At 39.8% G+C, this 24,151-nt stretch overlaps 1 protein-coding gene across 1 annotated transcript in view; it reads left to right on the top strand.

Moving 5' to 3' along the window:
- The window catches only part of slc24a3 (solute carrier family 24 member 3), a 100,795-nt gene extending 77,264 nt beyond the window's left edge, over positions 1 to 23,531 (top strand). Inside the window, exons 4-17 of the mRNA XM_020651080.3 lie at positions 3,652 to 3,726; positions 3,861 to 3,945; positions 4,804 to 4,907; positions 6,051 to 6,125; positions 6,589 to 6,614; positions 6,740 to 6,793; positions 7,289 to 7,416; positions 7,781 to 7,941; positions 9,407 to 9,647; positions 10,169 to 10,335; positions 13,390 to 13,504; positions 14,083 to 14,195; positions 18,490 to 18,555; positions 18,659 to 23,531. Of these exons, the coding sequence (XP_020506736.1) occupies positions 3,652 to 3,726; positions 3,861 to 3,945; positions 4,804 to 4,907; positions 6,051 to 6,125; positions 6,589 to 6,614; positions 6,740 to 6,793; positions 7,289 to 7,416; positions 7,781 to 7,941; positions 9,407 to 9,647; positions 10,169 to 10,335; positions 13,390 to 13,504; positions 14,083 to 14,195; positions 18,490 to 18,555; positions 18,659 to 18,808 (1,560 nt within the window). The 3' untranslated portion in view covers positions 18,809 to 23,531. The remainder of the gene's footprint in view (positions 1 to 3,651; positions 3,727 to 3,860; positions 3,946 to 4,803; positions 4,908 to 6,050; positions 6,126 to 6,588; positions 6,615 to 6,739; positions 6,794 to 7,288; positions 7,417 to 7,780; positions 7,942 to 9,406; positions 9,648 to 10,168; positions 10,336 to 13,389; positions 13,505 to 14,082; positions 14,196 to 18,489; positions 18,556 to 18,658) is intronic.
- The last annotated feature ends 620 nt before the right edge of the window (positions 23,532 to 24,151 follow it).

The raw sequence follows: 24,151 nt of genomic DNA, 5'->3' as shown, positions 1-24,151 counted from the left end.
TGAAGAGTGAGTTACAGTAATCAATGCGGGATGAAATGGCATTTATGAGCATTTCAATGAGTGGTTTACTTATATTTCGTAGATGGAAAAAAACCTGATTTGGTGAGCTGTTTAATGTGACTGTCAAATGAAAAGGATTGATCAAAAATAACTCCTATTGCAGAGACTTGAGCATGCAGCAGTGAAGAGGGACCCCAACTTCTGTTTTATCAGTTTTGAGCTGTGAATAATGGCCTGCCATCCAGTGCTTTACAATATTTATGAAGTTCAGGAGGTTCAAAATCTTTCTCACTGGTTTTAAAAGTGAAGAGGAGTTGTAAGTCAAATGCGTAAAGATGATATGCTATTATATTAAATCTGCTTATGAACTGTCGTCAACGTAGGGGGCAAAGGCATGGGTCCCAGGACAGATTCCTGTGGAATCCATATCCACCATGGAGAGGACCCAGATACACAGTCACAAATACATACTGCAAAAGTTCTGTCAGTAAGAAAGGAAGAAAACCTATCTAATACCGTGCCTGAACTTCCCACCCAATCATGAAGCCTCTTCACCAATCTTAATGATAAAAGTAAGAAATCCAGTAAAATCTGTTAAGAGGTCAATATATCAAAACACAATGAAAAGGCAGTAGCCTTCCAATTTTAGTGAGCTATAATCAAATGAAGGTTTCTGTGCTCACCAACTGACAGAAGAACCTGTTATTGTAGTCCACAGAAAGAACCTCCACCATGCCCGGACAGATTGGGAGTCCCAATTAAAGAACAGTATGAGGGGCACAATTCTTTTGAACTAATTCTATGTCCATTTGCCAGGTTTCAATCAGGAAAACCTCTCCCTTGTAAACAAGTCATTCAAGATATGTGCCTTGTTACCCACAGACCGTGCATTAATAAGACACATTTTAATAGATGCCTTGGTCCTAATAACTACAACAAAAACTGTAAATCATTTTGACTGTGTAGGGGTCAAGGACCTTTAATGAGGTTGATGTAAGAGCCTGCAACCCTTAAAACTATGACAGGTTTTCCTATTTTGTCTGTGAACTTTTTCTTCTTTTTTTAAGTTGCCCAAAAATCAACCCCCATCGCTTAAATATGTCAGAAATAGGCAAGTTTTAATGTAATTTGCTCAGCTTTCTGCTTAATAATGTTTTTTTAATTATACTTTCTTGCAAGGTAATTTGTTGCAGCTTATCTCCAATCATGGATCGCTAACTGGCGTAATAATCTAACTGGCAATCTGTCATCTAAGTTAGATGTTAAAAGTAATACAAGTCTCTCAGCAGTAAAAGGTGTTTGGCGTTTTTTTTAAGATTATCAGAGCAACTCAAATTATACTATGTCTTTGTAAAGCAAGCTAGTTTGACCATTTATTGTCATAAATTTAGTCGCTCATTAAATGGTAAATGGACTTCAGCTTGTATATCTATCTTCTTACTACTCAAAGGGCTTTTACACCGCAGGTCACACTGACACATACACACACTGATGGTTGAGGCTGATATGTAAAGTGAAATTCAGAAGTAACTAATCACATTCATACACATTCATACATCGCAACGGGAGGCAATTTGGGGTTAAGTGTCTTACCCAAGGACACTTTGGACATGTAGCTGCAGGAGCTGGGGATCAAACTCCGAACCCCGGTTGAGAGATGACCGACTCTAGCATTTGAGCGACAGCCCATTAGACACTGGGGTGCTCTTATTCTACAACTACAACTTAATTTTGTCTGTACAAAAATTAAAATCTAAATTCAGAATGATTAAGGTTAAAGTGAGGGTTGGAAAAAGTTCAAAGTGCAAAGAAGCTCATACTGTTTTATGAAATATTAGCCACTGAGCTAGTTTAGCAACATTATTATATTTTAATAAACTGTTAGTTTTTCATACCACCAACAGTGAGCAGTATGACGGCTTTGTGTTTTGGTGTTCAGAGCAGTGAGTTCTCTCACATTGTTTATTTACAGTTTGTACAAAATACGTAAGAAAGATATTTTTGTATATATGCCCACAGCCCACACATAACAAATCCATATTTATCTCCTGCCTGTCTCTAATATAAACCTGTGATGGACTGATAGAAAAATGGGGGAAAGTAGTACAGTGCTACTTTATAATAACACACACACAGAATACATTAAAGTGTAGCCGCCCACTGAGCCTGCTGCCAGGGCGCTGTAATGCAGAAGTGTTTGGCAGATGTTGAGCAGAGGCTTATGTGTAATGCTAGGACACTCTGACAGACTGTCTAAAGATTCAGACACCAAACAGAGGTTACGTAACTCCCCAAAATTATATTCATGTCTATTGAAGCCTGGTATGCCCACCTGAAAACTACACTCATGCCAGCAGAATCTACTGAAGTGAAAAAAAATGGTAATCCTCTGCAGTTTGAGACATGGAGTTAATTTGCATGTGACCTCTGTTGTTGTGAGATCATTGCTCATCTGTATTTCACCCCATCACTCTGTGTTATACCTAAAGATATCTTTAGCAAAACTGCATTTGTATTCTAAAAAATGAAGCTTTTGCTGCTGCAGACCTTGACCTGGTCCTAAAGTCACTACCTCCCATAGTAGTTTTAGAAACAGTAGGTATCACATGAAGGCCTGCATCCTGGCAGTTCAGTGTTCTAATGGGGCAATAAGGCACAATGAGCTCTTTCAGATTTGATGGTGCCTTACCATTGAGGGCTTCTTAAGTGAGAATAATCATTTTAAATTATATTCTAGATTTGATTGAGAGTCTAGAGTATATTGTAAGAGATGCTAATATAGGAGTGTTATATTTTCCTAGTTCTAATTGGTAAATGTGCTGTAGCATTTTGGGTCACTAACCTTTTCCTCTGCAGGATTCAGAATTAGTATTTCAAAGGTGGAGGTTTGAGGGAGGATCACTTGCATTGTGCATATTTGGTAGAAACATCTGGACACATGTTCATTTAGAGCAGATGTATTTACGGTATTTAACACTCATTTATTTAGGGTTAGTTTAAAACCTGCGGCTGTCTGTTGTTTATCCAAGCATTTCTATAAACCTGTTCTTATCCACATCCTTCTTTATTCTCCATTCATTTTACTGAAACAGCATCTGAAAGAGGTAGACGTATATATTGGTAAAGTTTCTTAAGAAGCTATTATTTTATTAAGCACATAACTTGTCACTCCTTACAGGAAAATCTGACATCTTATTGATTTTTTTTATTCCATTCCGGCTAGCCTGTATTGGTTTTTTTTCTGTGTTGTATAACCTCTGCACCCTTTCCTTTACAGATATTTTCAAATCCATCGAACAGATACATGAAGAAGTGTCTTCCAGATTTGAAAATGTAGCCTGCTGTCTGCAAACATAAAGATGTTTCTGAAAGAATAAAAGTTCATTTTTCTATCGGTTTATTTTTGCATCCACTTGATATGTTTCACTACTCAATTGTTATTTTAGCTCTTGTCAGGTAAACAAAGATAGAATCAGTGATTCAGCTGTAAACAGAAAATGGATTACCAATGTTTTTTTTCAGGGGATGTTTTGGCAAGCTGCTGGTGTATTGTTCCTCACCATTGTGTGTGTGTGTGTGTGTGTGTGTGTGTGTGTGTGTGTGTGTGTGTGTGTGTGTGTGTGTGTGTGTCTCTCTCTTTGGCCCCTGCAGGCAGTCTACATGTTCTATGCCCTGGCTTTGGTGTGTGATGACTACTTTGTCCCCTCACTGGAGAAGATATGTGAGGTAAAAACAAAACACTGCAGGTTATAAACGCACTTCAGCTGAGGTTACATCAGCTCACATGAACTCTCAAAGTAATGCTTAGTGATGTGTTTCTTTTAAGAGTAGTGTTTTTCTGTCTCTCTCTCCTCATCCAGCGTGTTCAGCTGAGTGAGGACGTTGCAGGAGCTACCTTTATGGCAGCAGGAAGCTCGGCTCCTGAGCTGTTCACCTCTGTCATAGGTAAGACACACGCACCCTCACCCTCACACACACACACAACCGCTCCTGCTGGATATGGCCTGTTCTCTAATAAACACAAAAAGCGATACAATATTTTGCAACAGCTTTGATTTTCCTGCTCAATCTATAGTCACATCATCAATTTTCAAATTTTTTTCACAATTAGCACATCTGTCTGAGGGCGGACATGCCAGTGACAAAGATGTAGTTGTTTTCAGAGATCCAGTTGTCAAATATTGCATTGAATGCAAGCTCATGAAATATCAACATTTTGGACCATTCTTCTGTATTGCATGTAATCTCAATGATGTCATATCTAGAAACCTGTGTGACCACTCGTGGAGGGTGACATCTTTTATAAGGAGTTTAAAATAGTTCAAGATGTAAAAGCTTACTATGCAACTTCCAGAGCAGACTGTAAGACCAAAGCAAACACTCTCTCTTTGGACACACCTCCTTCAGCATCACTCAGCTTCCAGCGTCTCTCCACACTTCCCCCTGCGAGACAGACAGTGCTGTAAACATCCCAAAAACAAGACTGGTCTATCAATTCCAAGTGACAATATGCATCTCAAAGTTCAGTGTTTCCCCTACCATTATATTAGGGGGCGGCCCTAATATAATGGGGAAGAATGCATTAGAAGAATAAAGTGTCAAAAGACATTAATATGAAACCATTAATGAAAAAACAAAACTATTCAGTCACCATAGGCAGCCGTTATGGATCAGTCGGCTCCTTGACTGCCCTCCCACCACGGTACCATGTCAACATCAGCATAACACCAACCAACCAGGGTGAAGCCCAAATGTTGCAGTAAACAAATGGTCATGACCTGTGTTTGTGTATCTGCTGTGCAGGAGTTTTCATCACTAAAGGTGACGTCGGGGTGGGCACCATCGTGGGCTCAGCAGTGTTCAATATCCTCGTCATTATTGGAGTGTGTGGGATATTCGCTGTACAGGTACAGTACAAAATGTGTGACTAGTCTAATCTAATCAAACCATCAGCAAGCATTTTAAACACTGCAAACATTCAGTATGCATTTGGTCTGTCAGCATTAACTAGTTAATCATCATTTATTAAGGTTTGAAATTAAGGAATTCATTTTTTTTATGGCAATTAATCCCATGATGTTTTGTCCCTTTTGGTTTACCGTAGATTAGCCTCTACAGTGTCTCCCTGTAGTCTCAGTGATGAAAAAGAAAGACACTTCTGCATCTTTGAATGTCTATTTTCACTTAAAAAAAACTTCTTAACAGCTCAGTTGTCAAGTCCAAAGTATTATCCATCTGATGACAACATTTAATATTTTTTGACTGTTCACTTTAGCTGTTTTACTTAACCTAGTTTAACCTTTGATTTAACAGAAGGTAGGGCTTTCCTTGTTTAAAAATAAAAGCATGGCTGAATTCAAATGGCAAGTTAAGGACTCTCAGCTTAAGACAGTACAAAATTTCAAAATAAAAGTCTAACAATTTTTATTTTAAAATGCTAAATAATGGAATTTCAATCATGTGGTTAAAAATGCAATTGATCACAATGAACTATTTAAATGTTGTGATTAAACATGTTGTTTGATCGCCCTGGTATTAATCCATGTAAACAATGACAGTAAAAGCTCCAGCTAAACTCTAATGAACTGAAAAATGGCTACATGAGCGTACAGAACAGACAGAGGTTACAAAGTGTGCTGACCTTTTTTTTGTGTCTAAACAAACCAAATGTCTGAAGTTTTTAGATGATACATCACATTATAAAGCTTGAAATGACTCTGCTCTCTCTCTCTGTATGCATTTATTTTGCAGCATTGTCCTGTTCAGTGCTGTAATCCCACAAGGAAAAAGAGAAACATACTTGAAAGAATTTTTTTTCCTAGTTAGATTACATGTTACGTAAGGCCAAAACAGACACGCACACACACTCACAGAGCTCAGTTTATCTTGTTTGTAGTGCACAGCAGCAAGTACCTTGTGGGATGTGTTACTCAACAGGACAAAAAATAAGTTTTAGCACTGTCTCACCCCTTTGTTCCTGTCTGTCTGTCTGTCTGTCTGTCTCTCTCTCTCTCTCGCTCTCTCTTTCTCTCTCTCTTTCTCTCCCGCAGACAATACGTCTCTCCCGATGGCCTCTGATGAGAGACTCGATCTACTATACCTTATCTATCTCTGCTCTTATAGTGGTAAGGAAAAATGTCATACAAGTCATGTTACATAATTCTACCTTATAAGGGCCACACTAAGCAAAGCACAATAACATTATAATTCATGTTCAACTACTTCTTTACTTACTATACACAAGCAGTAATGAGGAGGGTGTTGGAGACAAACTCTTAGTTAATAGTCCATTAGCTATGTGGCCATGTAGAATAAGATACTAATAAGACCTAACAACGTCCAATAAGAAGCCACTATGCTACTAATTAGCATGCTAGTAATCAGCTAGTTAATGGTGAATATTGTGTCCTTGATATAAAGTGTTACCGTGATATTTTTGGGGAATTGGTACAGTCTTTCAAAACGTAAATCATAACCCATGTGTGTACTGATGTTTTCCACTATGAAGGAATTTATCAATGAATGGATTACATGTTGTTGAAGTCATTGATTTTCACTTCTTTTTCATTTTCCTCCTTTTTATTACAGTTTATATATGACGAGAAAGTGGTTTGGTAAGCCTTTTTTTTTTTTTAGTATTAAAAATTTGATATTATTTCACCTGAGTCTCTTAGTAACATTTAAGACCTAAATTGTAAAATAATTCAGATGGTTATTTAATCCAAACTCTGATTTCCAGGTGGGAAGCTCTCACGTTGATCCTGATGTACTTCGTCTACATTTTAATCATGAAGTAAGCACACAGATTTATATTTCTGACAACACAGTAATAACATGTTGTGGCTTTTTCTTAAACAGTCATTAACTTAATGAGGGTAATTAAATACTGGACTCCCCAGACTGTTGAACGCTTTTAACCTGTGGAGGGAAAGTCTGATGTTCAGTCAAAAAGACTCCACTAGAGCTATCTTTCTGCTACACGTTTTTCATATTAAAGGTTTTGTGAGAACCAACCATAAAGGGTTTTTAAAGCTTGTCGTTTTTAAACTAGCTACAAGAAATACGTTGTGGTCTGTGGAATCCATTGTTTGCATTATTTTTTCTAACCACATGGAGAAGATTTGATATACAGTACCTCTCATATTATGAATTTAAGTCATTTGAAACAGACTTTCTTTTCACAGTCTGAAGTAACACCGATAACAAACTAGAACACAGATGAGGAGCCTTTATTAGAACTTATCAGATAACTGTAAGTAATGCACATTTTCCCTGATGTATGTTTCAGGTGTAACTCCCATGTTGTCCGTTTTCTGGAGAGGCGGAAGAAGAACTCGTCTGGTTTGAGGAATGGAGCAGCCAGTAACGCTGAATTAGAGGACGGCTGTGATGCTACGGCTGTTCTTCTAAAGAAAGGTTCATTGTTTTACTATGCTATATCTTAAAGCGCTAACGTTTGCATTTTTAGCTTCCAGTGTTTGTGCTAAGCTAAGCTAAATGCCTCCCTGCTCAGTTGACATACCTTAGACGAGAGCCTGAGTGATATGTTGATCATCTGTTTGGGTTGAGTTACAACTTATAGTTAAAAACACTTTCAGTACTAATCTGCTGCTTATGTAACATAGCATCACAGCTGACAAGATAGTAGTCTGAACTAGGGGTGGATAAAAATATACAGTAGTATAGTTTTCTGTTTAAGAAAGACTTGTTCTCTTGCGGTCATAAATGCATGTGTACATGTGTAATAACCTGCCTCTGTGTGTGTGTGTGTGTCCTACAGCGAACCACCACAGGAAACCTTCAGTGCTGATGGTGGACGAGCTGCTGTCAGCGTACCCCCACCAGCTCTCCTTCTCTGAGGCCGGCATGAGAATCATGATCACCAGCCACTTCTCCCCCAGAACGCGCCTCACCATGGCCTCACGAATGCTCATCACCGAGGTAAGGATTCACACAGGCGCTCTGAAACAGCACCTTTGATTGGAAAGGGGTAGAGAAAAAAAAAGATTGCTGCCATTTCCAATTTGTAGCAGACTGCGGTGTGTATTTCTCAGAGGGGAAAGGTGTTTCAGACGGCTTCTTTAACAAGGTGTTCTGGTGCTGAGTAGAGGCCACAGCCTACAAATCAGCTTTCTGTGTTTTTGTGCGTTTCTCGAAGGACTGGTCAAGGCATGATGTAGACACCTAGGTCAACAATGATCATTTATCATTTGGCATTTCACACTTTAAATAAATTATATAAAAACAACAAACAAATTAAATAAAGTCCTTAAATCAAAGTCCTACCCACAATGCCAAGCTGTTGCAGCTAAATTCACTCTCTCTCTCTCTCTCTCTCTCCTCTTTGGTCTTCTTCAAATTAAGTTTTTCCTGCTACAGCATACAAAGAGTACATGCTCATTTCATTTAGGAGTCCATGCTGTGCAGAGATGATACCTAGAAAGTTTTGCATATTTCTTTGATTTCTGAATTGTACCGTTGTCAGTGCTGCCTCTACTCACAGTTCAGCTAGTTGTCTTTATAGACATAATCCTTTACATGGATCCTTCCATTTAAATCATTATATCCAAAACTTGTTTACAAGCTGTAATCACATTTGAAATGACATTTCCATGAATACAGTAAGTATGACGATGACAAACTGGTATCGACTGATGATCCAGTAGACAGCTCTACTAGTTAGCTGCTTTAGCTAACGCCTAGCTGTACACACAACATGAGCTTAATGATGTAGTCTTAATGATGGATGTCTAAATTCAGAGCATCATAGTAAGGGTGACCATATTTTTTTAAATCCACCGCAAACCCAAACAATTGATCCACAGATCGGTGACCTGCACTGGTCACACGAGGTGGTGAGCAAAGGTGCCTTTCAGAGCAGCCAGTTTAAGTTGGTTGTCACAGGTTATTGAAGTAGATGGTAACAGGGCTACTTCCAGCCTGTACATACTGTTTGCTCATTTTAATATGGCTTTGTATGGTGACTTTCCACAGTGGGCAAAAATATATGCAAAACGCAGCATATTCACTGCCTGGTACTTTTCAAAGAAGACTGTAATGCTCCTGGAGCTCTTTGGAAAACACTGATTTCCTTTTCGGCACGACAGCTAGCCAACAAATAACATCATCTGTCAGTCAGATTCTAAATAAAGATTTTTTACATTGTGTCTCCATGCAGCCTTTCAACCATCCCACCAATCACATGTGACCACAGTTACTAACATACGTTTAGATTGGGTTTAATCACAGTTTACTGTAATATAAGAAGAAAAAAGGCCAAGTGTCGCTTCTATACTAAAGCGAAATCTCAATTCAAATTTTGATATTGAAATGTTTTAGGCATTATCATGCTCTCTCCATGAATGACCACGCTCTGTCTGTCTGTGTGTGTGTGTGCATGATATAGAGGCAGCGTCTCATCAACACACGGACTTTGACCAATGGTGACTCTGATGTCCCGGTGAAAGGAGGAAGTAGGCGGGGCGTAGAAAATGGCCTGTCTGGAGCCGAGAGGGCCATCAGCGGTCGCCATGACGACCGAGAGGGGGGCAACGAGACAGAGAACGAGGACAACGAGAACAACGAGAATGATGAAGAGGAAGAGGAAGATGATGGAGAGGGACCATTGGTTCCCTTCCAGTGCCCAGGTACCTGCTGGAGACAGATCTGTGTTCACCTACAGAAATGTTTCAGTTTTCACAGTGTCAGCTAATGAGTAATATTAGCTGTTAAAGATGTGCGATGTCATTACCCCCGCCTGCTGAATTTTCAGTGCACATATTTCCTGCTGCGTTTGTCTCACTCCTCCATCTTGCCTTCTTTAAATATTCTTTCATTCATCTGTGTCACACTTTGCAATGATACACATCCTGTTGATCAGATTCTGTAACTACGCATATATTACTCGTGCATGCAATTCAAATGCATCTATTGTATGCATAAACAATGGAGTGAACATGTCCCTGCATTTAAAAGCTATGAAGTCGGAAATAGACCTGCATCTTATTTAAAACTGATGAATCAGAAAGACAGCTATGGTCATTGGTAGACAACAGTATTTACTGTAAGAGGACATAATCATCTGTCTCTCTTTGCCCTTTCTTTCTGTTTACTAGGACAATGTATCTCAGTCTTGACACTGTATCTTGCTCTGTGTGTTTTTTTGTAGCGGGTGTATGCAACAAGCTAAAGTGGCTTCTAGCCTGGCCCCTGTGCCTGCTGCTGTACTTTACCGTCCCTAACTGCTCCAAGCCCCGCTGGGAGAACTGGTTCATGCTGTCCTTCGTAGCCTCCACTCTGTGGATCGCTGGCTTCTCCTACATCATGGTCTGGATGGTAAGAGATGGATAATGGCTAACTATTTACAAAGATGTAAACACTTTTTAATGTTAAACAACGTCATGTTGGGCCCTAGCTTTCCCAGTGATGCTACACAGCCTTAGCCTTCTTGATATAACTATTTAATCCTTTATGCTTTTTTTGATAGGTCAACTGAAGAGAGAGAGAAAAAGTAGGGGGGATAGCGTGGGGTAGTCATGCAGCAAAGGGCATAGGTTGGAGTCAGACCTGCAGGCAATCCGCCGAGGTATGTAGTGTCTGTAAGGGGCTCGTGATTACCAACTGTGGCGGTACCACAATGGTGGAAAAACAACGAGCAGGACCCACGTGCAGAAACAAAAAATATTTATTTAAACAAAAAAGAGAAAAAACAAAATGTATTTCTTTAAGTAGAAAAAAGTCCAGCAACAAACAAATCCCAAAGAAGAAAACCATAAGCCACAAGGACACGTTATCAAAGCAACACAAGGAAGATCTGACAATGAACTGACAAGAAGCGGGAAGGAACACTGAGGCTAAATAGACACAATCAGACACAGGTGAAGACAATCAGGGTGATCAAACTGGAGGGAAACCGGACAAATGGAGGAAGTAAGACAAGACAAGAAACACAGGGGACAAGAACTACAAAATAAAACAGGAAACACTAAAGACATTACTAGGGAAATGCACAAACAGAGAAAAAGAGAAACACGATGATACAGATGAAAAAAACAGAACAGAACACTGAAAGCTTTACCTAGAAATATGACCATTAAGACACCCAGAGGGATTAAAGCTACATGGCAAAAAATACAAGGATGGATGTCAAAATAAAACAAATTTAAATCTTAACACTGAAATAAACAACCACACAAAATATTTTACTCTTTCCAAATTAACTTTATTTCCAATGTTTCGAAATATCTCAGGTTGCAATTCCAGGAAAATGCATAAATGATTCTGTGTATGAGTCATATGAACAAGAATGCAGTCAGATGAATAGTTTGAGTAGAAACAAACAGCATTGATACGGTGACTGATAAACTAAAACTAGTTTTGAATTGTATTTTCTAGATTGAAGAACAGACGAGATCTGCTCTTCCATTGCCACTGCTGGTTATCGTGTTTAAGTAAATCCAGCCGACCCTCTACAACACCAGAGCCATTCAGTTCAGTCAGACAACTCGTGTTTTTACTGTATTCGTTTCAAATGTTTAATGAAGCAGCAGAACACAGTTTGTGTTTGGCGTCTAGACTCCGACATCAACACTCCTCACGGATGACTTTACATGCAGAAACTTGAGGAGTGATGATATAATACCCGAAACCCCCCTACCGGGAGCCTACAGGTTGATGCTGGGGGGGTGGTGAAGCTGAAATCAAAAGTGAAGTGCTAAGGCAGGTCAGAGCAATGAGAGAGCAGACAGAGATCTTGAATAAACATTTAAAGGGGGAGATGGTGCAGCTGAGATGGTGAAAGTCCAGAGACTCTAATGTTCTCCACTGTTTAATGTGTCAATGGAGTTTGGTTGCTTGATAGATAATTATTGTAACTGCATTTTTGGTTTGAATAAAATGTTGTTACTTAAAGGCTTTATATGCATTATATATATTATAAATAAACTACTACTCAAATATAATATAAATCAAGTATATCCTCTGAAAATAACTCTGTGAGTCATGACTGTCTACAATGGGTGTAACACCCGAGTCCCACTGTCTGTGATGTTTTCAGAGTTTTCAGAGTCCTATCTTCAGTTTGTTTACATCACCAGGACAGCCAGCTGACTCCTCCCCTCGTGTATAAAAGTTGTTTAATTGAGGGACTAGAGAAAAGAAGAATAACATACTGTACTCACTGCTTAACTGTGTTTCTAGATCACGCTCATTTCAGCTAAATTTACATGCAGTGTGGAGATACCAGCATAATAAAGATCGCTAGCATTAGCATGCTAACACAACAATGCAGCGCAAGTTGTTTTGGTTTCATGCTGGTGCTCAAGGGCGACATCTGCTGGATCAAAAAAACTGCATATAAAGCCTTTAACAAATAGGTCTATATATCCAGGAATCACTGACATAGTGTTGTTGGACACTGGTGATAACAATCTGAGTCTGTATAGCCCAATTTCCACCTAGTGGTGCGGTTCAGTTTGGTTCGGTACGGTACACATTTATTGGCGTTTCCACTGTCAAAACTTGGGAGTGATACCAAAATAACCGTACTATTCTACTGGTACCCTTCGGTGGGGGTGTCAAGCGTACTGATCCGACCCTAAAGGCTGGAGCTAGACAACATGCAGTCCGATTATTGGTCGAAAGAATCTTCACTTCCTGTGCGACAGCGGTAATAAAGGACAAACACAAAACGCACCATGTTTAGATATCCTCTGGATTTGGAGAGACTCGTTTCAAGGCTGTTTTTGTTTCTTTGCGACTACTGTCAGTGCGTAACACCGCCCCATTGACAAGCTCGGAGATGCAGACCTCCCCAGGAGTCAGTGATCTTAGTTTATTGTGTCACGTTATTCTTCTTTATTAAATCTGTAGGCTGTCTACACTGTGTTATGTCTAGTTATGTGTAAGGGTGCTGTGGAAAAGCAAGCAAGATCAGGGTTCACCGTACCAAACTGTACTTAACCAAATCAGACCGCTTGCTGGAAACGGGGCTTATGTAACAAATAGATGTACTTTTAATGGACATACTTGATGGGGTGAAAGATTAGAGGATGATTATGTCACAGCTATTCCTGCAATTTCTCTTCTGCCAGCTTCAGTGAACTACTGGAGAAACCACACATTTCTTTACCCTTTAGTCATTCATACCCAAAAGCATGCAAAAAAAGGGCTTATGGATGATGAGATGAGGTTTATACATGCAGAAACCAATCCCCTCTAAAGGTTCCCCCTGGAGTTTCAGACTACTGAGCTCTTCTCTGTATGAGTGTCTCCTCATTTTTTGTTTATCTTTTGCTTGATAAGATGACATGTCGTGTCACACGAGGACACAAAACTATCAAAAAAAAACAAGCTGTACTATTCTGTCTCTCTCTGTGTCTGTTCTGTCAGGTAACAATTATAGGCTTCACGCTCGGTATCCCAGATGTCATCATGGGCATTACCTTCCTGGCAGCCGGCACCAGTGTCCCCGACTGCATGGCCAGCCTGATAGTGGCAAGACAGGGTAATCACTCTCACATGAAATGACAGGCTAGGAGTTGTCATTTTACACAAACACACACACACACACACAGGTGGAAGATAAACAACAGAATCAAAGTGGAGCCACGATCAGAGAGGGGAGGAGATGACAGCGATAGAGATGGGGTAGAAAGGAGTGATGGGGGGGATAGAGATTGTGGGCCTGTTGTTTTTTTTCCACTGTCCCTCATCCATCCGCTTGGTGAGGCAGTAAAAGAAGACAGCCCAACAGGGTCCCTCTCTGTCCTTTCATCTGTGTTTATTCTTGCTCCTGTCATCAAATATTTAAACGCCACTGTCTGTGTGTGGGGGGCTCGCTTGGAAACTCACTCTTGCCACCACCGTTTAGTCCTCCATCCTTTGCTTTGTTGCTTTACCACCTCCTGTGGGCGTCAAACGGATTTATAGCTTCACTGATCGTCCTACCTATGTTTTAACCTGTTGCTGTGTCATCCCACGACTTCTTGTGCATCCGTTGTCTACTCATTTGATTTTTTCTCTCTCTGTACCTCCCTTTGCCTTTCTCTGTTCTTAAAGTTTAAACTCTGTGTGTCTGTTCAGGAATGGGAGACATGGCGGTGTCCAACTCCATCGGCAGTAACGTGTTTGACATCTTGGTGGGCCTCGGTCTCCCCTGGGCCCTGAAGACTCTGGCTATCAATTATGGCTCTGACGTAAGTACCACTCTCCTTCCCCTTCTTCTCGGGATCACACTGGAACCTGTGAATGTCACACTTTAGTCAGCACAGCAGATTCAAACCAGTGGTAGAGCTAATATCTAACTTTATTTAGAGAACACAGAGAATGAAAATAGGTGCCTCTTACGACTTTGACGGATATCTGGACCTTCTTTCAGTTTCAGCAGTTACCTGTTCACAGTGGTAGGAAGAAAGTCTAAGTTATCAGTCTCCATGTCCACATACATGTTGATGTTTTTTTAATGAAAGACAGTTGTCGTTCAATGGGATGCACTGACTGACAAGGAGACGAGCCCAGGTTGTACTTCTACAGAATTTAATCTGAGGAAGAAGCCCCAAGGACGAGGAGAGTGTGTATTAAGGCCATTAGACGCTCCTCTGTCCCCTGTGTGTTCACTTGAGCAAAGTATTACTTCCTTTTAACTAACATTCATTCCCGAGAACACTGACAGGGATCCTGACAGTATCGTTAGGTAAGTCAACTAGCTTAGCTAGCTTATTAACACTCACTTATGTTATGATGGTGAGATACACATCCCATTACGGAAGCATTATTGACCCGGACTCAAGAAAAACACATTAAAGCCAAGCCTTCGTTTTTCAAATTTCATCCTGCAGCAGTGCCGTTTTTAGTGATTGAAATAGTGTCCTGTGTGCTATATGAGGGTGGCAAGTGCCCTGATCCTTTTATTTATTTTATTTTTTTGCACACCTTGTTTATCCCAAGGGGAAATTCGGGTTTACACTCACATGCACCTCACACACATAGGCCTGAAATACACACACATGCACAAACAGGACCTGTGGACACACATTACTGGGGAGATGTCAGAGTGAGGGGGCTGCTACACAGGGAGCAGGCCAGAGCTTGTTGGCGGTTTGGTGCCTTGCTCAAGGGCTCAAGGGCTCCATGGCTCGGTAAGGAACCTGGCACCTCTCCAGCCACCAGACCAACTTCCATACTTTGGTCCGCACCGGGACTTAAACCGGTTCCCAACCCAAGTCCATACAGACTGAGCTACTGCCGCCCAAAACTTGCAGTTTATCTTAATATCTCTGTTTTTCTGGTGTTGTCACAATGTAAAAAAAGAGATGGACAGTTAACAAGCCTGTGCTGCAGCTCCACAGTGTGTTCAATGGTGACTGTTACCCTCCTATGATCTCTTTGCCCTCCAATCCTCCACACCAGTCACATGAATGAAAGCTCTGAGTATGCTGTGTGCTTAAAATGACAGCATTATTACAGTATGCAGGAGTCAACATGTGGGCATTTTGCAGCTGCGTAGGCACCTTTAAAAATAACAGGTATGCATAATACCTTCAATAACCTGATACAAACTTCTCCACAGCAGGGTCAGAACAACATGCACGACTTTGATTCAAACAACCACATTGTGGCTCCTTAAAATAAACAAATCCACATCACATCGCCCCCATACAACTCTTTGTCATCTGGGTCACACACACAGAAACACTATTTCAATTCATTGGATGAGAGGCACTCGTAAGGCTTTAAAAGCTTAGAGCATTGGGGAAGCAGATAGCATCAAGTTTTCACAGTTTAACTTATTTGAACTTAAGTCCCAGCTTTCATAGGTCTACTCAAAAGGTTTTTACCAATCAACATGTCTAGAGTCGGTGTGTGCAACGGCGGGGTTGGTGTTATATGCTTCTTGGTTAGGTTATCTCTGCTTAATACTGGCTAAATCGTTACACTGTATTCATACTGGAAAGTAGAGTTGTTCAAAGACTTTATTAGAGGCTTGGTTATGTTATGACAGTATTATGGTTTAACACTGTATCCCTCTAACAACAAGCGTTTTATCCCTAAAACACTGACAGGCTCCTCCATCCATTCATTTATTATCCAACACCCTGCACCATTATTCATTCATTCTTAATCCCGTGTGTTCCCACTCACCTGCCAAATGCTGAGAAGCCTAATGACACTATATGACAATCTGGAGCAGCTATGACATAAACCCAGGAGTCAGGATTGATCACAAAATATGATTATGATGATTTTGATCTTGAATTTGCAGATACATGTGTTTGTGCATGATAGAAACGTAGACTGATCTTTTCCTGCAATGTTCAACTTATATTCAAAATGTTATTTGCCCAGCATTGTAGGGGAATTGTTCTTTATTCAGTAAAAAATAGGGAGAAATTATATTTAATAATTGCTTATATCGCCTTTAGATCACATCAAATCTACACATTTAAAAAAAATCATTTTGATGAACACTGACTTGACGTCAGCCTTTGTTTAATGCTGTTATCACTTGGTTTTAGGCAAACTGGGAAACACAAGCAGTTTCAGACATACCCTCATCTCTTAATGTGAAATCCACATTCAAGTGTAAAGTATGAAAAAATTAAAGGTTCTGTCAAACTGTGTCTTTCAACTCAGTCCTCATTTTGCAGCTGAACAGATAAGATGCACATCATTTCTCCTCTACTTGAATTTTGTTTGTGCAGTGTTTGAACACAGCAGCTGATCGAAAAAAAAAAAGTAAGAAAGTATGATAAAAACATAAAAGATGCCCTGTAGTGTGTTTGAGATTATAAAACTGTTTTTTAAAAAGTTTTCCCTGAAACCAGCTGCAGTGCAAGCTGATATCCAGCATCACACGGTAACACTCAATCTGAACACAAGATAGAAATCATCAAGTAGAAATAAGCACAGAGACTGTCACGGAAGTATGTGAACTACACTATCCAAAATTATCAACAAACATGTAAGATTAGTGCTTTTGTCTTGTGCAAAGAAAAAGTAGCTCAAAGGAATTAAAGTGGTCTTAACTACATTGTTGTTATTTGTTCAGTTTTCTCAAATTAGTTAATTAATAGTTTTTGAACAAAAGCATAGTTGTCAATGAAAACAAGACCAACCTAAAGTACCTCAGGGACATACAGTAGTTTATGTGTTTGAAGATTTTCTTAAGTACACTGCCATGTAGCCGACAGCATACTCAATCCCCAGCTCCTGCAGTCACATGTCCGATGTGTCCTTGGGCAAGACCCCAAGTTGCTCCCACTGCTTTATGAACTGAACCACTGAGTATGAACCTGTTTGCATGGGATTAGTTACTTCTGATGGTCACTTTACACAGCATCCTCCACCATCAGTGTGTGAATGTGTAGGTGTGACCTGCAGTGTAAAAGCACTTTGAGCAGTCAGAAGACTAGAAAAGCGTTGTACAAGATCAAGTCCATTTACCATTTAATGGGTGACTTAATTTATGACTATAAATGGTCAAACTAGCTTGTACTACAAAATCCATTTACCATTTCCCATGTATATTGTGTACAAAAGAAACCACTTGAGCAATGTAGTTTTAAAAGGGGGGCATTGTCTGATATCTAATGAGGCCGGTAACCAGGACTTTCCTTAATAAACTGGTAAATTAACCGTCAGTGTTTTATTCTGAAAAATTGACCGAAATGTTTGTTTTTGCTGTTAATAATAGATTTTTAATCGGCCAAAATCAGTGTTGGTGAGTTAGACCTTTAAAAAAAATCAGAAATCAGTAGTACTGTGATATACTGGATGATGTCATAAATGAAGATTATAAAGGCACTGACACTGCTGCCAGGGGCTCTTGGGGTTTTGATGCTTTGATTGTTGTGGGCTGACAACCTCTGCCATCAGGGTGTGAATGTGTAGGTGTGACCTGTCAGAAGACTAAAACAGCGCTGTATAAACTCAAGTCCATTTACCATTCCCTGATCTGGCTAATTGATTGAAATTAAATGAAGCTTTGCGTCCATGCAGGTGACGTGGCCCAGCGGTAATTGGCTAACAGCCTGCTGATTGAATTATTGCTTTTTTTCACTCAGCAACCAATCTCATCTCATTCTCACAAAACGGTGGTTCATTTGATCCCTGCTACACCAATGCTGCTCACACTGCACTGCTGCTGCTGGCTAAGCTTTGCCTCCACCACCACAGCCTCCTCCTTTCTAGCTTTTGGTGCACCCTCTTTGCTCTCCCTGGAAAGCTGTGGTGGAATGCTGCTCAGCTAACCCGGTGAGCATCTTTATTGCCGAGCTCTCAGCACCAAGGTCAACTCTATTACAAGCTGGCAATAAATGGTGTGATCTATGACGAGTGTTCCTGACTGAATTGGTTTGATTGAAAATGTTTCCGGTTTGGATTCTGCTGTTTCCAGATCACAAATCTTGCTGAGATGTAGTTAGCATTGTTTTGAGTTGTACATGTATTTGAAGTACTGATGGATTGTGTTGACACTTTGTCTTGTTGCAGATCAAACTCAACAGCAAAGGACTGATCTTCTCCGTCGGCCTCCTGCTGGCCTCTGTGTTTATGACTGTGAGTACACAACAACATGTCAGATTCAGAGTTCTGTCTATTGGTCTGTTTCCCTGCCTGACTCTCTACCTGCCTGCTCATCCTGTCTCCCTCTTCGGTCCAGGTCCTGGGAGTCCACCTCAACAAGTGGACGTTGAACAAGCGTCTGGGTTTCATGTGTCTCTTTCTCTACTCGGTCTTCCTGTGTTTCTCCTGCCTCATTGAGTACAACATCTTCACCTTCGTCAACCTGCCGACCTGCCGTGACGAATGAGACACACAAACACAGTCGCATACACACACACACACACACACACACACACACACACACACACACACACACACACACTGATGCACACACTCGCACGAGAAGTGGTGTTTGCGTGAAAGAGACGTGGTATTTGATGATAGATTGAGAGCGAGGAAGTAGAATTAAAAAAAATTGTAAAACAGCAGAAATGATTTGAAGAAAAAAAAAAGGGTCCTGCTTTTATCTCTTTTGTGAGGAGAGATCCGGTTCTGCTCTTTTTCTCTTTTTTTTTTTTTTTTCTTGGTCTTTCTGCACAGTGCAATATGAAGCTGCTCTGGTGTTTGCTCACAACCAGAGTGTGGGATTAATTTCAGGCGCAGAGATAGGAATGACTGACTGTTTCTAAGCCTTCCCAAAGGACTGCACTGAGGACAACAACAACAACAACAACAACAACAACTTGTTTACCGACTACTGCTTGCTTCTGGCGCGAGGACCTTTTTTTCCCCCACAGTGTTTTGGTGTGAAAGGTGTATTGTTTACTAGCTGCTAACCTTTCCTGAGAGGAAAGAAGAATCGTATAGATATTCGGAGTTATATTGATAAAAGCAATGATGTAAAGAGTTTGGGGGGTGGGGGGGATTGCGTGCGGCGTCGCAGACAATGAGCATTCGTTTCAGAAAAAGAACGGAATCTGACACATTTTGTCCCACTCCATTGTTGAGTTGTGACTTTTTACAATGTTCACAACATTTTCAGACACACAGCAAATCAGAACTGCACGACCCCGTCCTACGACGCAGAATTACCCCGCCCCCCCCTTTTATAAATTAACTGAAATAGCATCACAGCTGTAGCTTCTGTCTTTTGTACTGAGAGTTTATTAGATTTATGGAGAGTTTGTATTTCTTTTCTCTTGTGTAAATAGCCCACCTGTGTAAATACCCCCCAGATGTGATATGTATTATTTATTCATGTCAAACGCACATTTCTCCTCTGGAGGTCACAAAACACCCAGGCAGGTTTTTATTTATGGATCCAGGGGTAGCTTAAGTCCACACCTAAGACCACCAAATTCAGAAGACCACTGGTGTTGAAGCAAGCACAATTTTCTCTGGAGGTGGATTTCATTTATAGCGTGTTTTAGTTTTGTGATGATGTAAAAAAAAAAAACAGAAGTCAAACATGCACTGAAGAGCTGAAAGACGCTTCACAGGGACACAGGAAGTTCTCCTCCTCATAATGCATGCTGATTACAGGGACAGCCTCCTTGTAAAATGAAGCAGTGTTTGTGAGTTTATCGTAGTGAAGATTTTAGATTTTAGGTTCCAGCAGTTTGTCATGGGTTCATGCACTGCTGCTTTTTTGTTTTTGTTTTTGCAAAGAAACTGACCAAATAGACTCAAAAACAGTGGCGGCATTATGAAAGAGAAGAGCCAAGCAAGTTGGACGAGGTGTGTCCTCGATGTTGGATGGATGTCCTGGGTTCTTACTCCTTTGTGGTCCCAAAGAGGGACTGAGATATGTTAGTGGTGTTACCGTAGGAGTAGAGTAAAGATGCAATATAAAGCATCAGAACTTTAGTCCCAGCTTCAAATATTTAAAAGTTGGGATGTTTTTTTTTTTTTCCAGGAGTTCTTTGTATTTTGTAATGCCTAATGTCTAACTTTTGTCCAGCTATGGTAGGTTTGTGGTACATAAATATTCCTACTAGTTTTTAGAAGCATGTACAACGTGGTTTGTGAACCCTACATGAGGATTTTTTTATTTCCAGAGTCGATGCACGCCAGCGAAGTCACATTTTTTTTTCCTCAAAGACTTCCGTCCCTGCAGAAGTGAACGCTCGTCCGTCAGGGCCCGTTGATTCTCACACAGAATGCATCCAAATGTCAGCTTTTCCTCCAGAAAGGTTCATTTGAAATGTCAAGTGCCCCACTCTCTTTTCCCCGTCGAGGGAATGCAAGTGTCGAAACAAAGTCGAACTTCTTTTGCAGGTATATTTTAATTTATTGATCAGACATGAGATATCAAATCTGAGAGGTATTGTCGTTTGAATGTACAAATAATTAATGTGCTTTTGTGTTTATATTTCATACGTATTTATTTCTTTTAGTGACACAGGTAGAGAACTCTGTGCTATGACCGGGAAACAGGGTTTCAATGTCTTTTGAATCTTGCAATAATAATATGACCTTACAAATATGTAAATATGCTTTAAAGATCAAAGATGAATTTATAAGAGTTTAAAAAGATGTATTCAAATTGTAAATGACATTTTCTCTATATGTGACACTGTAACAGCTCGTCATTCCGGATGAAATTATTTGTTAATGATTTTTCAACAAATCCAAACAGGACTGTTATGAACACAAAGAGCCCATCAGCATGGCCGGCACTACCACACAGCACAGTCAAATTCCTAGTAAGCAGAATTACCGAAAGCATCATCAGATACGGTCCATTCTGGTCTAACTGTTTGGCTGCAGTTCAGAATCTGTCGTATCCTTGCAGAAAAACGGTTGCACCTCAGTGTACAAAGACAGAGCTTTATACAAATGCATGTTTTCAGGTCCCATCTTTCTCAACATTTTCAAACAAATGTCCCTGAAGAAATTCTAACTGGAGTTAAGATTTAATCTTCTGAGACAGGAAACAAAGAAACATCTAGGTTTAGATCAGTGGTTCTCAACTGGTCTATTCAAAGGTCCTTCAACCAATCAGATTTATTGAATGAAAAAGAGTGCAGTTTGGACCACAGATGGAATGAAACGTATGACGGAACAAAGAGAAGCAACAAAACCAAGATGTTTTAAGAGAGCTTCATAGACTTTTACTTTTTTTTTTTTCTCCAGTCACATGTTCGCAACCCACTTTTAGATCCCGACCCACCATTTGAGAAGCACTGGTTTAGATCATGGTGTGACTTTATAAGCATTAACTTCTATCAAGGGGAATTCTATGGAGGCTTAATAACATCAGTGAGGAACAAGAACCAATAAATTCAATGTAAGAAGTGGCACAAGGGTTAGCAAAACAGTTATGACATTTGAACTCACAAGCTTCAATTACTTAGATACTTAGATTTTACAAATTAAACAAAGTGACGTAAGTCAAATTAAGAAGCAAAAATAAAAAAGTAATTTTTAACTATTTTAAGCTTTGAGTGAAACATTTTGACCATCATGTGTCTGACTCAGTATCACATCTTTTAAACTGACTAAATTCAATCGTTTTTCACTTTTAAACGTAGGGTTGGTCATTTTATCCAGCATACACTATTCATCACATTAGTTAAAACGGTCTTTAGTCACATAAAGAAGGAAGCGCTTTAAACGTGGACTGGTGCTAAGCACAGGGAGCCAACCAGGCATTTGATTGGTACTTTCCATCCAGACCTCATGGCAGTGATAGGTGGGAGTTTGTACAGGTTCTTTTTTCTGAGTATTTATGGCAGCATTTAGTTAGTTAATATCATGTGAGCACAATATAACTATCTTGTTCCCCCAAGTTAATATCTTGTATCTTATATTTATTCATTATTTAAATCTCCATTCATTATTTTGTGCTCGGGCTTTTCTTTTCTTCTTAATTTTTGCATATTCCTCTGACCTTTTCCCCTTAAGCTGGCTATTATCAATTCTAATAATAAATGTTACAAACTGCAGTTTTCAGGGATTTTCCTCTCTCAGAATCTACAATTACACACATGTTTTTTGTAAGAAGCCATAGGGCTAATTAAACAAAGTGTTATTTAATACATCTGAACTGTTCCAAAGTCCCAATGACTGTTGGTAGTCACTTGTTAACATCAACATAGGACCTTTAAGTATCTGTATTGTAGCATTGCTGGCACATACTAGTCTCTAGGAATAGGATCAGGTCTTGATAAGGTGACTAATAGAGCCATGCAGTCTCTTTGTCAGACATGATGCTGGCAATACGGCATAAATCATCCTTTAATGCCTCAGTATAAGCAGTATCTTTACAAACCAGGGCATTTTATTTTCCAATTTATTCATAAATATCAGAGACTATCTGTATCATGCACTTTATTGTTTTACAACTGACTATATCGATTATTTGGTTCATTACCTTCTGTGCTGCTATTCACTACATGGACCTAACACCTAAACATGGGGGTATCATGTCCTTAAAACCAACCAAACAACCACAAAGACGCTCACATTGAAAAGTAAAGAAGCATCTTGTAGAGGAGATTTCTTATAAATTTGTGATATTCACATGGATGATATTGCTATTGTACATATGTACATAGATAGGTGTAAATGTATTTATATATTTTTTGTCTCAATCTGTATATCTGTTGAATATATTTTCATAGATACTAGGTCTCCCTTGTACTTCCCTTTGTTTCGACGTGTTTGAGACCTCCGAAGCTAACGTCCTTTGTTTACTCGCATGGAGATATTTCAATATGATCAATTATTTATGGTAAATCTTTATGTCATTTGGGATGAGAGTCCATTGTGTTTTAGATGGCACTGGATTTAGTTCAAACTGGATGTCCTAGATGACTGCATGCTGTTGCTAGCATAGGATATTCGAGATGGAGAGTGAGAGTGTTTGCAGACGATACGGTTCTCTACGTGTCCAAGCGTTACCTCTTTCTACACAAGAAACTTTTCAATAGAATTGTTTACTTTGTGTTTAAGTGTTTCAAATGTACTTTTAGAGATCATTTTGCTACCTAAGCATTAATAAAGTTGTCTTTGCTTAAGGTAATAAATCCTTGTTGTGTGGTTCTTTTTTGTTGGATCAACGTACCCTTAAATGCACGCAGAAATTTGTCCATAACAAAGACCTCTGAATTGGAAACCAATTGCAGATTTGTCCGTTGAAACCAAAATCTATCTATGAATCCAGTAATGTGTGTGTGTGTGTGTGTTAGTCGAGAATCTACACAACCATTCCTCGACGACAGACTTGGCAGGTGTATAGCTGTGGACCTGAGGAAGTGCAGATGGGCTCATATTGTTGCTAAAACATTTTAAATAGTTTTCTGTGGCGCAGTACGATGGAATCAAAAACTACCGAGAAACACGACACCAGTGGAAACAACAGACACAGCGCATTTGCAGAAGGAGACTCGCCCAGTTATTTACACATACTGTATTAAGGTTGCTGAGTGGACTAGACAGGACACACTCGACATTGCAACATAGGTTTACCCTTTCGTTTTCCTAAATGGAGGTTATCTTAAGTACTAATCAGGTCCACCTTTCCATAAACAACACACCCACGCACAGAAGGAGACTCGCCGAAGGCAATGTCTTGAAGGTACACGTTCAATAACCGTCGTTAACAAAAGTCTAATGAAATCCCTCACTTAAAAGCTCATTTGGGCAC

Source organism: Labrus bergylta, chromosome 10 (genome assembly GCF_963930695.1).
Source record: "Labrus bergylta chromosome 10, fLabBer1.1, whole genome shotgun sequence".
NCBI lineage: Eukaryota > Metazoa > Chordata > Actinopteri > Labriformes > Labridae > Labrus > Labrus bergylta.
The sequence above is the reverse complement of the archived record's forward strand: the minus strand, read 5'-3'. Positions and strand labels throughout refer to the sequence as shown.